At 56.9% G+C, this 16,885-nt stretch overlaps 1 protein-coding gene across 3 annotated transcripts in view; it reads right to left on the reverse strand.

Moving 5' to 3' along the window:
- The window catches only part of MGMT (O-6-methylguanine-DNA methyltransferase), a 275,632-nt gene that overhangs the window by 197,909 nt on the left and 60,838 nt on the right, over nucleotides 1–16,885 (reverse strand). The window contains exons 2-3 of one of the 3 annotated variants that reach the window (XM_089313808.1): nucleotides 12,607–12,701; nucleotides 12,299–12,435 (exon numbers count right to left, since the gene is read on the reverse strand). In XM_089313808.1, the coding sequence (XP_089169934.1) occupies nucleotides 12,299–12,423 (125 nt within the window). In that variant the 5' untranslated portion in view covers nucleotides 12,424–12,435; nucleotides 12,607–12,701. Of the gene's footprint in view, nucleotides 1–12,090; nucleotides 12,436–12,606; nucleotides 12,702–16,885 lie in introns of all 3 variants that reach the window. The other 2 variants (XM_008249830.5, XM_051836651.3) reach the window with 2 other exon arrangements.

Raw genomic sequence — 16,885 nt, forward strand, 5'->3', positions numbered from 1 at the left:
CGCACAGAAGTCTCTGGAACACCTCAGCCGCACACTCACACCCTCACGCGCGTGCTACGGACGAGGACACCGATTCCATCCGAGAGATGAACAAAGGGAATCATCAGCACATCTCTGCACTCTTACCCTCCAGCTGTCACGGGGTAGGCCTCAACGTGCGCCTTCCCGCAACTGCATCCTTCCAGGATTGTTCACATTCTGTCTTCAGCTTGTCTGAACACCCCGAGCGCAGAACGTGCGCGTTCCACACAGGGCAGCTCCCAGTCCGGCACCCCTGCACTAACACGCAGTGGCCTGGGCACCCCTGCACCGCCCTAGGAAGACAAGAGCCACCCCCAGAGCCGTTTCCCGGTGGTCCCTCTCCAGCCCCGCCTGACCAGCACAGGGTCCGGCTCCAGGACGCCCATAGACGGCAGGACGCTTGCCCCACCAGCCATGGTCTCCCGTGTGCTGGCTCAGAAGCTGGGAACGCTCCCAGGGGCCACGTGAAGGGGCCTGCAGGGAAGCCGCGTTCTCCGAATGCCTCACCTGTGCCGGCGGCCAACAGAGGGAGGGAGGAGGGAGGGAGGGCGTCTCTGAGGAGGCGGGCACAGGAAAAGCAGCTCTCAAAGCAGTAACAGATTCCATCAGGAACAATCAGCATCGAAACGATCGCCCCCAGCGCCCAATGCGAGTTCCCATCTGCCAACGGACCTGGGAGTTACGGCGAGTGCCAGCCCAGGCGGAGCGATGTTCTTCCACAGAACCACCGGAATCTGCAGGTGCACTGGGCAGCACCGTACGTGAGCACCTTTGGTTAACAAATACCTCCGAGTGCACACTTGAGTGTGCTCTGGGGGCGACACGATGGACAGATACACTGGCTATACTGCCCGGACGGTTGTAGGATGGACACATAAGGAATACATGTTTATGAAGAGGTAGATCTGTGGGAGGAACAGTGTTCTCAAATGCAACACCCTGCCCTTCTGGGGAAGACCGTCTCTCCTCCTGGTCCACTCTAGCTGCAGCACAAAGCTCCAAGAGCCAACAGAGAACGTGGACATCTGCTGTGAGCGAGACTCCGCCCCCATCTGGACAGAGCCACCGCCACTGCACACCTAGGGCGACCGACACCGTCCAGCTGGGATCCACAGCCAAAGCTGCAACACATCAAGTACTGGACGCTGGTGTCAGGTGACCAGGTGCCAAGGGTCCCGACTTTCAGGGCTCGGAGCAAACCTGAACTGGCTGTTGCACACCTAAGTCAGACCCTGGGAAAGCAGCTGCTCCCAGCAAGGCCAGCCCAGCACCCACCCTCCCTGCTCCCCTTTGCAGTCTTTGGTGCCTCCTTCTCATTGTTCTTCCCGAGCCCTCGCTTCTGCCCTGGCCCTGGGAGACAGCACCACATCCCACCTGCTACCCACACCAGGGCTGGGAGCCTCAGAGCGCCCTCCCTCCTGCCACCCTCCCACGCCAAAGCTCCTGGTTCTGCTCCAGGCAGCTGCCCAGCCCGGTCAGTCCCCCTTAGAGCCAGTCAGCGCCCCAGGCTCAGGGACGCCATCATCTCCACACCCACGTAATGACCTGCTTCTCTGTCCCCACACCGGCCTCCTGCAGGGGGAACCTCCCCTTCCTGGGTCACCCCCAGTGCCCAACCCTGCCACACAGCCCAGGACGCAGGCAGGGCACTCACGAGAGAGGCACGGAGAGGATAAACAGCAATCTAATCAATCCTAAACTTATTCAGTGTTCTCTGTCACACACAGACCCACTGCTGTCACCTGACAGTAACTGGAAATAAGTCTGCATGAACTTGCCACAATGCTTCAGTTCAATTCTCAAACTCATTTAACCTTTAATTCAATTTAAATCCTGAAGTGACTGGCATGCAAGCACTATCCCATACGTTCATACCAAGCAGAGCTGGCCCGGCTTTAGAGGAAATAAACTTAACAAGCCAAGTACATCTAGGGGGCTTAATAACCATTCACACTTTCAAGACAAAAAACTAAACTTATTCCCCAAGTCAACTTAAAAATCTTGGAGAAAATGGAACTTGAGGTTATGTAACTGCAAAAAAAAAAAAAAAGTGGAAACCATGCAGGTTTCACAATATGCATTTTCCCTGAGCTTTCCAAGTATCTTCTATGAACAATAAAAAGTATCCTGGAAACCACACTCCACTGCAGACCACGAGAAGCGCATGTCGAGGGCCTCAGAAGCTCTGTATAACCGTGTGTGCAGGAAGGCAGAGGGAGGGGTCGGCGTCCACCAACAACTCCTTCCACACTCAATGCCGGGCTCTTAAAAGTGGGCAGACCACCACCATCTGACGAGGGTGAAATGCCAGCACCTATGACAAAGACGTACCTTGGAAGGCAGGCGAGGATAATCTGCCATAGCCTTTTTTTTTTAAGACTTATTTATGTGAAACGCAGAGTAAGAGAGATTGTCCACTGGCTTATTCACTCTATAAATGGCCACAACAGCCAGGGATGGGCCAGAAGCTTCTTCCAGGTCTTCCACACAGGTACGGGGGCCCAAGCACTTGGGCCATCTTCTGTTGTCTTCCCAGGCACAATGGCAGGAAGCAGGATTGTAGGTGGTGCAGTTACGACTCAGACCAGAGCCCATATGGGATGCCAACACTGCAGGCAGCAGACTTAACCCTCTGCACCACAGCACCAGCCACTGCTGTAGACTTTTTGGAAAAGAATTATTTTATTTGGAAGACAGATATAGAGAGAGAGGTCTTCTATCTACTGGTTCACTCCCCAGCTGGCTGCAATGGCTGAAGCACCACCATTCCAAAGCCAGGAGCCAGGAGCTTCCTCTGGGCATCCCACACGGGTGCAGGGGCCCAAGGACTTGACCATCTTCCACTGCTTCCCAGGCCAGCGCAGAGAGCTGGCTCAGAAGTGGAGCAGCCGGGACTCGAACCAGCGCCCATGTGGGATGCCGGTGTTGCAGGCTGGGGCTTTAACCAACTGCACCACAGCGCCAGCCCCTGCTGTAGGCCTTTTAATCCCTACAACAGAAAACTTGGGAGCTTGAGTTTCCAAATTCAACAGTGTATGGAGAACTTTCATACACGGGTATCCCTGTACAGGGCACCATGCAGAGCTCCCAATGACCAAATGCTACCAGGACCATCTGCCCAGTGCAGGAAGAGCCCAGCTCCTGCATTTTGTCTCAAACAAGCAGCGGGAATGTCCACCCTTCCCCCGAACCTTCCCCCAGGCCTGCAGCCGCCCGGCCTCACCCACCCCCCACTGCCCTACTGCTGAGGCGACCTTGACCCCAACCGCTTCACTGCACAGCCGAGGATGAGGGCTGTGATCCCCAGACAGCTCCCGCCCGCACACGGCCTGGACCAGGTGGGACAGCTGCCGTCCTACGGGTGTCTGCTCCCTCTCCAGTGCCCCTCACCGTCTGCCTGCCGTCCAGCCACCGGCCTCCCAGAGAGCACGACAGCTTGGAGACCTGACGATACCGTCACCACACTCACGCTGTGCTTCCCCGCAGGCTTTCACTTAACCTCTCGTCCCACACAATTCCAAGGAGCCCAGGAAGCAGTTCCAGGCCACAGCTAACTCGCAGCACACAGGCGAGCGGGGCGAGGGCTGCACAGTGCAGGCCAGGAGACGAAGGTTCAGCAACTCTGGGTGGGGCGGGGCCGCAGGAGGAAACTCCTCCAGGACCCCAGCCCATCCACACAAGGGCCCGAGTACAGCCCATGGGGCCACCCGGGCCATCAAGACAAAGTAGGGCTGGTGTTGCAGTGTAGTGGGTAAAAACACTGCTCCATTTCTGATCCAGCTCCCTGCTCATGGCCTGGGAAAGCAGTGAAGATGGCCTGAGTGCTTGGGCCCCTGTACCCACGTGGGAGACCTGGAGGAAGCTCCTGGCTCCTGGATTCTTCCTGACCCAGCCCCGGCTACTGCAGCCAGCTGGGGGGTGAACCAGCACATGAAGATCCGACTTTCCCTGTCTCCCTGAAATTCCCCTCAAATAAATAAAGTCATTCAAAAAAAAGTGCCACCTCGGCTCATTAGGCAGAAATGGCCACCGTAAGAGGACAAACCCTGGACAGTGTACACACTGGATGCCCACAAGCCTCAGCAGGAGCTGGACCCGTCCTTAGGGTGAGAACCACCACGGGGAGAGGTCTGGAGACGTCCAGGGATCCTCACGGGGAAGACTTCCCTTAAAGTGAGCGAATGCAATGTTCCACGGCCCCTGACAGCGCCCACATTCGGTGACTGGCACTTCTGGGAGCCCACCCGCCACCCCCAGACCAGGCTGCTGTCACTCAGCTAATTCTTAATGAGGGCTGGGCCACGTTCCACGTCCACTCCACAGAAGAGAGGCTTCCCAAGCAGACAGGAGCCCGGTCTCCCTCCACAGCTGCCTCCTCCAAAGGCAGGCGTGAGCAGAGGCCAAGTTCAATGCCTCTGAAGGGAACGCTGGGTGCAGAGCGGAGGACTTGGGATTTTCATTTTAACATGCCTCAGAGGCAGACACATCCACGATTCTCGGCTTGAACTTAACCAATTTACCTGTGCTGCTCCAAAGGGCTCTTACACTCCCAGTGTAGGAAACTTTCAAAAAAACGGAGAAAAACCCACCTTGGCGCTGACAGTTGGCTCACATTTGAAGCCACACATTTGTAGCTGTCACTCAGCCATCCTTTCGTACTTCTAAAGGAGCCTGGCAGACTCGGAATTAAATGAACCAGCTGCTTCTGCCTCAGACCGGCACGCAAGTGCAACGTCTCTCCCTGCGACCCCGTCAAAAAAACCTGACAGACAGAACTCGTGTGGTGCTTGTCTTCTTCCGTGGGTCCGAAAGGGTCCAGAACCGGAGGAGTCTACATCCCAGGGATGCCTGTGAAATACTGTGCCAGTGGACACTTGCTCCAGCTGACCCCGGTGAGCTCCAAGCAGGGCGAGGAAGGGGGACAAGGCTGGCGAGGCCACGTGGCATCTTCTAGACTAGAATCCACAGTGCCTTCCCGTGGCTCGTGGCACTGGTCACGGTGTAGAGGAACTCTCCGAAGCCTGGGATAGGGCAGCTCCCCCAGACGGGGTCTCTGTGTGCCTCTGCAGGGTCACAGGGGCATGGCGCCCACGACGCGAGTGACGCAGAAGGCCGGGCACGAGGAGCACCTGCCACACGGCAGCAAGTTAGGCTGCACTGCTCGCCTTGGCCTCAGGAGAGCCCAGGCTGCACCTGCCCTTCTGCAGGTCCTGCCTGGGAACCCAGGACCTGCTCGGGAGGGGGCAGCATGGAGGACAACACCCCGATTCCCAGCTTGCCGTCCAGGCCTGCCCGGAAAGACGCCACTGCCGGGGTTCTCAAGGTCACTGCCGTCTAAGTGCTCCGCACGGTGAGGTGCAGGCACCACCCACGCTGTGGCTAACCTGAGTCACAAGACCAACTCCCTACCCACTCCCGGCAACACGCGCCTCCCCGTCAAACCAGGCAAGACCCCAATGCTGGCGGCCCCCGGTCTGAATGCAGGAGCCAGCGGTGGCAAGGGATTCCCAGCTCTCGGGTCGTCGCTTCCACACACGGACAATCGCTCCACAGCCGACGAGAGCGTGGGACGGTTCCCTCGTGGACACACGCCGATCGATCCGACTCAGAGCATTCAGGGGGTCTCCCGAGTCACAGAATTACATTTTCAGCACATACAACACAAACCATTCCAGGCCAGTGAAAGAGCAGGGAGGTGCTCAGCGTGGAGCCGGTAAGAAGGCAACAGTGCCGGGTCCTGCAGCCGTCCTGGAGACCAGCCTCCCCCGCCGATGCAGCAGACCGCAAGTGCCACAACTCCCTCCAGCGACGCATCCCCGTCTTGGAAAGGGCAAAAGCTGGGCCCAGGACGGTTTCTTCATGGCCAGCAGACTGCCCTGCACACGGGGTCATCGGTGGGAGGGGTCACAGCAGATTCACGTGAGGCGAGGACTCCACGCATCAACTTTGTAACCTGAAATACTTCAAGACGAACAGGAAACAAGCCAACGCATGCCCGAGCCCTCGGTCACATCTGCCCAGACTGACCTCACACCCAGCACCCTCCAGCAAGACCTCAGAGGGATCCTCACACGTTCAAAGGAGCAACTGCTGGGGCACGTTGGAGGGTGAAGACAGGGCATCTGGTGTCAACCGATGAGCCCCTCCCCCTCAGAGCTCCAGGACGCGGCATCCCACCAGGCAGAAGAGTCCCTGGCGGGTGAGGCGTCACCTGTCGGGCAGGCCTCCGAGAAACTGATCTGCAGGCTGTGCAGACCGGTCCGTGCGCGGGGCTGCCAGTGGACGCCGGGAAGGGAACAGCCTGCATGCACTTCTAGATTTCTCACAACAAAGTTTACAGCCGGTTAGGTCGGTTGGACAGGCTGAGCATCCCTAACGCCCAAATCCACAATGCTCCAAAAACCAAAACTTGGAGCACTGGTACGGCACAAGTGGAAAACCCACTGGGACCTTGCGGGATGGTGGCAGACAAAGCGCAAGTGCACCGAGAATCCCGTATAAAGTAACTTTCAGGCTGTGTGCACCAGAATATACGAAACACGTGAATTCTGTGTTTAGACTTGGGTGCTATCACCAAGACATCACATTCTATCTGGATTTTTTTATTTTGGAATGTTTGTCTAAAGTATTTGATGTCAAGCACTTCAGATGAAGGATACTCGTGTGTTTTCCTACACAGGGTTGCAGGTGGAGGACGGGGAACACTGTGCACACACTGGGGAATGTGAATTAGTACAGCCACTCTGGAAAACAGTGTGGAGGCTCTTAAAAACCAGAAATAGCACAGCCATACGATCCACCATCCCACTACCGGGTGTACACCCAGAAGACAGGAACTCACTCCATCAAGGAGGTGCGAATGGCCCCCACCATGCTCCTGCAGCACGGTTCACAGCTGCTAACAGGCAGAACGAACGAGAAGGTGCCACGCAGATGCACGGAACACTTCTCGGCTGTAAGAACGAAACCTGCCATTTACCGCAAAATGGACGAACTGGAGGACGTCATAAGTGAAGTGAACCAGACTCAGAAAGACAAACACTGATCATTCTTCCTCATAGGTGGAAGAGAAACAAGAAAACCAAGGACCTCAACCCTAACACAGAACGGCAGTTACTGGAGGCTGGGAGGGCGGGGGGGTTTGAGGGGGTCTGGATATGGGGGACCAAACCGGAGGCAGAGTGAAGGAACCAACTCCTGCTGCCGCACAGCCTGCCGGGGAGACTACAGCTCAACCCACGATGCACTTGATAACCAAAGCAGCTCCAAGCCTGCGGTCATAAAGTGATGTCAAGGAAGGGGAGATGCTGATCTCCCCGACCTGACTGGCACACACTGCGGCCGTGTGCCGAAAGGTCACACTGCAGCCCATAAATATGCATCATTAATAAGTTACTTCAAAATGCTAAAGGTTTACATGAAAAACAGAACGAGGGCAAACCCTTTCTGAGTGCAAGATGAGCCACAAGCACTCCTTCCAGCATCCCAAAGTCCTACTGCTACTATTTCTGTATCATAATTACGACCCAGGCCTGTACCCTCCATTTTCTCAAGTAATCAAATACTGCAATCAACGATGGAAAACTAAACTAGCCCCAAAATAGCAGTAGAAAAATAAACACATGGACCACAGCCCTTCCCGTCAGAGAAAGTAGCAATGAGGGTCAGAGATCTGTGCCCAAGGATGGCCCGGGGGGAGGCATATATCATGCCCTTGAACATGACAGTCATTGGTGGGAAACGCGAAACTGGCAGCAAGTTACAGAACAGACTGTCCTGCTGCTTGCCAACCCATCGCTCTTCACGCAAATATTCTAGGGAAGGAAGTACATGGTGGAACCTGTAGGAAAGAGGGAATCGGGATCCTCAGCCAGCAAGCTCCTAGCAGGAGGACGCGGCTGACGGAATTTCACTGAGGACGACAGCACTGCTTCAGAGAAAGCAGAGAGGGTCCCGAGACCCCCAAGCACTCGAGAGAAGGGGACAACAGGAGCCTGGGGCTCGGACCACTGTGTTCTGCTCCAAAGGCTCGCGTGGGAGAAAGCCGGTCCCCAGTGCGGCGATTCGGGAGTCAGCGGGACCTTTAGGAGATGAAGGTCCACTGCCCTGGGAGGGGAGAGGGCTCTCCTGGGGCCCCGGGGGTGGGGGCTTTCCGTCTTGACATGTGCCCTCACACACACATGCCCAATATGTGGTCAGCCATGGGGGCCTCCCCAGAGCCAGCACATCTCGAACTGTGAGTGGAATGAACTTCACCTTAAGACACCAGCTCCAGGGATGCTGTTACGACGGCAGAAACTAGACTCAGACACTCTGCCCACAGTCCCTGCGCCCTGCCAGTCATTGGTGGGCGCACGCACACAGCACAAAGGGCTCCACCTGCAGCAATCTGGGGCGTGGGGCTGACGCGGTGGCGCAGCGGGTAAAGCCGCCGCCAGCATCCCATACGGGCTCCGGTTCAGGCCCTGCCTGCTCCCCTTCCAACCCAGCCCCCTGCTAACGCACCTGGAAAAGCAGCAAAAATGGGCCAAGTGCTTGGGCCCCTGCCACACACGTGGGAGACCCAGATGGAGCTCCTGGTTCCCACAGAGTCAAGCCCTGGCTGTTGCAGCCATCTGGGGAGCCAACCGGTAAAGAGGAGACCTCTTCTTCGCTTTCCATTAAATTAACAAATCTTTAAAATCTGGGTAGGGGAGGAAAACTCACGGCTGGGAGAGGAAGCAAAGGGACTTCCAGGCAGAGGCCGCTCACCAGTGCCGGGCCCAGAGACAGCAAAGGTGACGTTTAAGAACTCCAGAGAAGCATCACCAGTCCTCTACGTTATTTGTTCAGAAAGTGGGAGAGGGAGCACTCCCAAATGCTACCCCAAATTCGGCAAAGACAGGAAAGGACGCAGACGGACACTGCTCACCAGCCCAACACAAACCCTGAACAGTCACAGCAGATTTAAAGCAGCGAGAGTAAACGCACACGCACACACACACACACACACACACACACACACACGTCATGAATTAAGCAATGCAGCCCAGCATTTCAAGACTGGCTTAGAATTCTAAATTTATTTATTCTACCCCACTTAAAGAACAGGAGAAAAATGATGAGTATGTCAATACATGCAGAAAACGCATTTTACAAAGTTCAACAGATGACCAGGCATTCTCACTCTGAGAAAAACAAAACAGTAATGAAGGAGACACAGACACACACGCACACACACACACGGCAATCAGTGCACAGAAATAACATCTTTACTCAAAGACACTGTGCACTTTTTATGCAGAAAATCCTAAGGAATCACAAAACAATCTCTTACAAATACACAAATTCAGCCAAGATTGAGAACAAAAATCAACATACCCAAAAAAAAAAAAACAAACCACCAAAAGAATTGTTTATGAACCAGCAGCAATAATCTAAAAGTGTTAAAGGTTTGAAGCTGATTTAGAATGGCATTGAGAACAAAGTACTATTTACAAATCAATTTTGCAAGGTCTCTCTGCTGGAAACTGCAAAATACTATTAAAGAGAATTTAAAAAATGAAATCAATGTGGAGATAAGTCACAGTCATGAATAGAAAAAAAAAGTCCATGTTAAGACGCCAACCCTTTCAAAATTGATCAGTGAACTCCCCATCAAAACCCCAACAAGAATTTTTGTAGAAATGGACACCTTAAAAGTACTATCAAACTAAGACCTAGGAAGCAAAATCTTTTTAAAAATTGAGAAGTTAGAGAACAAGTTACACCATATCTAGACTTATCACAAAATTACAAAACCAAATCAGCATGAGACTGGCACAAAACAGACAAAGATCACCCCGGGATCTAGAAACGAGACCCGCACGTACTGTCACCTGAATTCTGACAAAGTCAAAGTGATTCTATAAGGAAAGTACTTTTCAACAAACAACGCTGAAACAACTAACTGTATGGGAAAAATGAACTCTGTACTTCAAAGACGGCATCCAAAATCGGCCTCATCCCTGAACAACAAATTCAAAGCTTTCAAATAGAGGACACACCTGTGAAATTACAGTGGGCAAGTATTTCTTAGGACAGGAAGAAGTTGTGACACAGGGAGAAAATCCACACTTCCCAAAAAATGACAAAATTCTCATCAAAAGTCACTACTAGAAAAACTCAATGCCACCAGCAGAGAAAATACCCAGCATGCATGCAGCCGACACAGCACCTGTGTCCAGAACCCACTGAAGAAGACGCCCACGCTGTCAGTCAGGTCTCACCACAGGTGACCAGCTCAGTGCTGGCAAAGACCGGCCAGACGCCAGAACCGCTGGCCTTACCAGCAGACACCACACTGCCAGAACCGCTGGCCTTGCCAGCTGACAGACACTGGGAAGGGGTGAAGCAACCGAAACCCTCCCCACGCGGCAGGTGGAAGTTCAGAGCGGCACAGCTGTGGGGAAAGTTCCGGAATCTTCTCCTAAAATGAAGCATACACCTGCCGTCCAGCCCAGCAACCCACACTCGGGCATTCAGTCGACAGAGTGGAAACAGAAGCCCAAAGAGGGCCGACCAAGGAGGGCACAAGGGAACCTTCGAGTGTTCCAGGTTTTGGTTTGGGTGGTGGTAGTATGGTTGAATGCTCGTGTCAAAATTCATCGACTTATGCACTTAAAACATTTTATGATAGAACTCTTAGCTCAGTTTTAAAAAAGTGAAATGTTGTAAATCTAATACTGAGCGCTCAATTTTTAATTCTCAGTTTTTAGGTGCTCCCCTCCCCCAAGTTAACCACAAATACACATACACGAGCACACCCGCTGCCCCCCCCCCCCCAAGTCCGTGTTCCCTACAGCACCTGCAGCCAGGTGTGGCCAGGTAACGTTAGGCAAGGAGAAGATCAGGCGCTGACGCCCAGGAGAGGAGGCCTCCCCCTCCCTCTCCCCTGCTGCACTGGCAGCGGCTGGCGGCCCACGGCCAGGGCCATTGCGCAAAAACGCAGAGGGAAGCTGCCAGGAGCCCAGGCTCCGAGGCCCAGCCGCCGCCTGGCCTCACCGTCCACCTGTGAGCGCCTCCTGGAGAAGCAGCCGCCTCACCTTTAGTTCCATATTTGGAGGTTTTTTCACAGGTGAACCTGATCCCAGTTCAACTGATGAACCTTCTCTCAGCTCCAACCCTTCATCTTCATCCCGGTCACACAATCCAGAAAGGACACTGACCTACAACCAAGTGTTTCCTACAAGCCTGTTTCACTTTCTTCCCCAAATTCTCTTCAAGGAGCCCTCCTTGCTTCCCACCCCAACACACACACACACACACACACACACAGAGCCAACACAATCCCTGCGACTTCTCGTGCAAGTAGATACGCTTGAAGATTAAACAGCATTTCTCCCGACAAAGGACTCGGTGCCAGCGATCTTCCCGACACTGCAGCCAGAGGTGCCCCCGGCAATGCAGACGACACACTCAAGGCTCAAAGGCTTACTTTTGGCCCTAGGAAGGGTGGTATCGGTTGTAGCACGCAGCCCCGCGCATGCTGTGTCTATCACTGCGCGCGGGTGCCACGCGGCCGTCTCTGACAGGGGCCATTAGATCAGTTTTCGTTTCCTATGTATTTTATCTACCATTCTTGATACTGTGTTCATGAGCCAGTTAAGACTGACGCCGAGCATGGGAGTGGGCGCTTTTTTCCTTCTGGCGGCAGTAACAGGAACTGCACTCTGGGGCAAACACAATCAACAAACAGGGAGGTCACAGCTCACGACTCGGAGCTAACGGTGGGGCGCTCTGCGTTGTTCACACTTCCAGAGTGGGGATCACGCAGGGGGCGACCTGTGTCCTGCCAGAGACCGCACAGCTCGTCACGCCACGCCCACGGGACGCGGGTGCCCCCCTCTGCATGCTTCTCTGGGGGGTGAGCCGAGCACCTGATGCCAGAGCGTAAAACTCACGCAAAGCCCCCCCCGCCAATAGACCCCCGTACACAGGGAAGACTGGTCCTGATCAGAAATGCAAGATAAGCCACGCACCCCCCATTTCCAGGGGCTCAAACACTCAACCCCACAATCGGTCGGCTGCTCTGTGAACACACACACTCACCAAGTACCTCGGAGCTGACCACCACCGACGGTTACGTCCCGCGGTGAACCGAGGTGAAGCGTCCTGGCCGACAGGCACCAGTGCAGAGCCAAGGGACGGCGAGAGGCCTGCAGCAGGCGGCTGCTCGGGTCCGGGGTCATCAGCTCACCACGCTCACCCCCGCTGCTTCCCCCACAACGGCCTGGACACGGCCCAGGGCCACACTTACTCAGCTTCTGGGGTCTTCTTGCCTGGGAGCCTTATGCTGTGCAGACCTCGCTCGCACCCGGACAGCTCTATTGCCCCCAGAGGGCTGGCCAGCGTCTTGTACTTCAGGTCACAAGTCTCGTCCATGCTGCCAAGTTCCTGGAGAGAAACAAGAGCTGGAGTCAGGGACGAAGGCACGTGGAAGAGTGCCGAGAGGCACCGGGTACTTAAGGCACTACGCCTCGCTCCGCTCCTGGATGGAATTTAAATCACATCATGTGTCATCTTCGCAACAGAGTCACTTTGAAGACAAAAAATTACCACAATTACCTGGAGCAGCCAACCAACGCCGCCCTCTCCTTCATTTCCTTCCCCACTGCACGCCTGTCCTCATCCGTCTGTAGCCAGTGCACAGGTGGAGGGAGCTACAGCGGGAAGGGTTCATTTTAAACAGTGCTAAGAGGCGGCTCGCCTCACTTTCCTAACGCAATTACCAGACAATGAAAACACAAGACAGACTCATTTTCAATAAAGTGCACTTAAAGACAAAGCAAGTAGGAAATGAGCGGGAGATGGAGCAAGATTCAATTCCTTAAGTCGACGACGGCACGGTGTCGGCAGGCAGCTGGGAGGGGCTACGCCAGGCTGGCATCAAAGCTGCAGCGTGGAAAGCACACGCCGGGGTTTCCAGCAGCTCACAGACGTAAAGCGTGGAAAAATCTGAAACCCAAGCAGCGTCTTTTCCTATCGTCCACCTCCTGCGGGCTTCGGAAGCCTCCTGATACATCCAAACCGTGCACAAGCACACACGTCAGTCCGTGGACACGGCCTCTGTGTTAGTGTTTTCATCAGTGTTCATTTTGGTCAAGAGAGCAAGAACTGGAAAGAAACACACAGTGAGAAGCCAGGCACAGCGCTAGCCCAGCTGGCATCTTACAGTCGCCTAGGCTCGACGAGAGTCGAAAACAGGACAGCGCTGGGAGCAGCAGGACCTCCTCTCTCCCCTCCGGTCCAGAGGTGGCCCAGGCCTCCTCACTGCCCTATATACTGGCGCTGCCCCATGCCACCTGTGACCTCTGCAGCCAGTGATAAACAGAGACACCAGAGGCCATGCTGGCCCACGCCCTCTGAGCTCTGCTTACGCCGTCTCTGCCTCCTGACCGTGGCAGTACTCAAAGGAACTTGTCCAAAGCTGCCCCCACCCCTGCAAAAATGCTCTTACGTGTCGGCTTTGCCTTCTCCACAACAGCAGTAAAGCCAGCCACCCCCACCGCACCCCAACCCGTGGCGCCCCTAGGACTCCTCTAGCGCCTCTCCACCCTCGCATCCCGGCGCTCGGCCAGCCTTGCCTTCAGCTCCTAGACACACCTGACCTCTGGTCATCACAGCTCACTCTCACCTGCCCTGGGAAGGCCCTCCTCACGGCCCGGACCCCTGTGCCTTCTCACGCCTCGGCCCCCAGCCCTCAAGGCTCAGGTGGTCGGGACAAGGCTGCAGCGGCACAGAGCCCACTCGTTTAGGCACAGGTGGCACCGCTTTTCCGCCCCAGGCAACGCTGCCGGCTGGGGAGGAGAGGGCCCCCGAGGCCGAGGCTCGTGCTCGGGCCCCGCAGGCCTTTGCTCTGAGCCCTACGCCCACACCCGTCCCCTGTCCCCCACAGGGCCGCGCCCCGTCCTCGCACCTCCCCGCAGGCCGCTGTGTGTCTCTTCTGGGAACATCCTGCCCCTGCCCCTGCCCCACCACCAGGGGCTCCGGCCCACACCACGCCCCTGTCCCCAGGGCCACCTCTGCTGTCACAGCCTCTACCCTCACCGCCCCCAGGCGACCTCGCTTCCCCAGACTCTCGCCTCTTTCCTCGGCCAAGGGGAGGCCAGGTCGGCGGGCTCCAGGATAAAAACCAAGCTTCCTGTGAGCACAGTGAGGACTCCACAGGGCAGGGACCCGCAGGATCACATCTGTGCCACGACTGTTTCCAAGGTAGGGTCTGGAGGTGATCACGGGGTCAGGGGGTACGCCAGCATTAAAGCCCCAGACTCTGCAAGGGCCACCCTCCCCCGCCACGCTTGCCATCCCCACCAAGGGCCTCCACGGGCTGTCTGTCCCTGGGGTGCCCTGTCCTTGCCCCCAAATTCTATCCACAGCATCAAGACCCTGCCCGCCACCCCTCCTCTCCCAGCACAGGGAGTCTCCTCTCCTCACTGAGCCAGAGCCAACTGCCCCAGCTGCACCCCCACCACTGCCAGGGTGGGGTGGTCCAGGGTCACTAGGGGTCTGAAGAGCGAGTCATCATCGGCTGTGTGCTTTGTCCACCCTGTCAGCAGCCAGGACTGCACTTCCCCAAGTGTCCTCGAAGATTCTGCTCAGAGAACCGGGCTCTGGCCCAAAGGCAGAAACCCAGACACGTTCCCCGGGCTGGGCAGTTGTCCTGCACGTGTGTTAAAAGCTGCATACTGGCCGGCGCCGCGGCTCACTAGGCTAATCCTCCGCCTAGCGGCGCCGGCACACCGGGTTCTAGTCCCGGTTGGGGCGCCGGATTCTGTCCCGGTTGCCCCTCTTCCAGGCCAGCTCTCTGCTCTGGCCTGGGAGTGCAGTGGAGGATGGCCCAGGTGCTTGGGCCCTGCACCCCATGGGAGACCAGGAAAAGCACCTGGCTCCTGGCTCCTGCCATCGGATCAGCGCGGTGCGCTGGCCGCAGCGCGCCGGCCGCGGCGGCCATTGGAGGGTGAACCAACGGCAAAGGAAGACCTTTCTCTCTGTCTCTCTCTCTCACTGTCCACTCTGCCTGTCAAAAAAATAAATAAAAAAAATAAAAGCTGCATGCTGTCCTGCAGGAGAGAAACTGGTTTACACACGCGTGTGCATGTTCACTAGGCAGAGCACCCCAGGGGACCGTGCAGCCACTGGGCCTGGCTGACTGCGTGTCCCCCCCTGCCAATCCTCCGTCTTCCATTAGCAAATCGGGGACGATTTCCAGCCCCCTGCTCCACAGCCTCCACCCACAGGGCCGACCCACGGGTCTCACGGGACACGGCCAGGCCAGGGTGTGCGCGCCCATGTCCAGCGTAGGCTGGGGGCCGGCATCCCACCCTGCAGGGGTCCCGCCACCTCTCACCCCAAGCAGAACAGCAGGGATGGGGAGGAGGTGTAACTGACGAGTTGCAGGAGTTGCAGTGGGCGAGCGAGGGCGGGGCCTGGAGGACAGCGCAGCCCCACTTGCTCCCTGAGGAAGGGCCCTGCGAAGGTCTCAGGCTAGGGCCAGTGGCCTCCAGTCAGAGAGGTCCGGCCAAACAGGGGAGGCCACAGGCCTGAATGCAGTGGGAAGGGCCGCGGGCCGGGCCTGTGCTGCCGGATGAGCTCCCTGAATTCCCATGACATCTGAGCACCCACAGGCACCTCCACCATGCTGCTGCCCAGGGACCTGGTGCCTCCACTTGTGAGTGGGGCCTGCAGCACGGTCCCCAGACGAGTATCCTGGCGCACCTGGCTCGGCCTCCTGCTGGCACTCTGCAGCAGGAACCCAGTCCCCTGAGCCCCTGAGCGGCAAGAAGACCAGGAGTCGGCCACAAAGCTCCGTACGAACCACACCCAGACCCCAGACACCGGCGCAGCACGGGGGTGACTCCCGGATGGGAACAGACCCTGCACTCTGTCCACTTCCGGCGAGCTGACCGTGTGGTCCTGTGCGATGTGACAGTCAACCCCTGGAAGCTGCTGACAGTCTAAACAGGATCAGAAGAAAGCCCCGCCTCCCTCACCAGACCAGGACACAGAGCTGCGACTGCCCGCCCCACAGGGCACCTGCCCGGCTCTGTCTGGATTCTAGCACAAGCGGAGTCGCTCCAGAGGCCTGCACGTGAGTTTTTTCCCAGAGACACCAGAGCACCTGGCACACAGCTCTTCCCTGGCAAAAGGAAAATGAGTTTAATACTGAATCCTAATACGTAACGGACAGCGCCTCCCCGAGACAGGAGCTCTGGGCCACATGGCGTGGCTGGCAGTGTCTAAAGCCAGGGGCTGAGCCGGCAGCTGGGGTACAAGCCCCCCGGGAGCCAGCAGCTGGCAGGGAGGAGGGGGCGCCTGCAGACTGCTGCAGAGGTGTCACCGACACAGGAGGGACCCCCAGAGGCCAGAAATCAGGCAGTGAGAAAAGCGAGGCTTCCCACCTGGGCGTGCAGTGGGGCCATCCTGACCTGGGGGCGTAGCAAGTGGCTGGGCGTGACCAGGCGCCTGGGAAGGCTGGCCGGGGCGGGACAGGGCCCAGCCCAGGAAGGACCTGGCCGTGGTCTCTCCCCAGAGACGCCAGGTTCTCACACCTGTGGGGCTCAGTAAAGAAGGGGGCAGGACCAGGGTTGGGGGCCTGGAGGACACGGAGGGGACGCCCCACTGAGGGAGGCAGACGGCCTGTGGCACAGGGCAGGGGAGGGCACTGAAGGACCACGGGCAGCCTCAGGCAGCGGCTCTCCACAGGGAGCAAACCTGGGCTGGCCTCACAACACGAGCCCGCAGGACCCTCTCCTCCACGAGGGAACCTGTGGGACCCTCCCGGGGTGGGGGCCTCAGTGGAACCCAAGAGAAGGGGAGCAAGCAGGTCACTGCCAGCCCCCAGGAG

The sequence above is a fragment of the Oryctolagus cuniculus genome, chromosome 15 (genome assembly GCF_051225735.1).
Source record: "Oryctolagus cuniculus isolate XC-2025 breed Fujian yellow rabbit chromosome 15, ASM5122573v1, whole genome shotgun sequence".
NCBI classification, from domain to species: Eukaryota; Metazoa; Chordata; class Mammalia; order Lagomorpha; family Leporidae; genus Oryctolagus; species Oryctolagus cuniculus.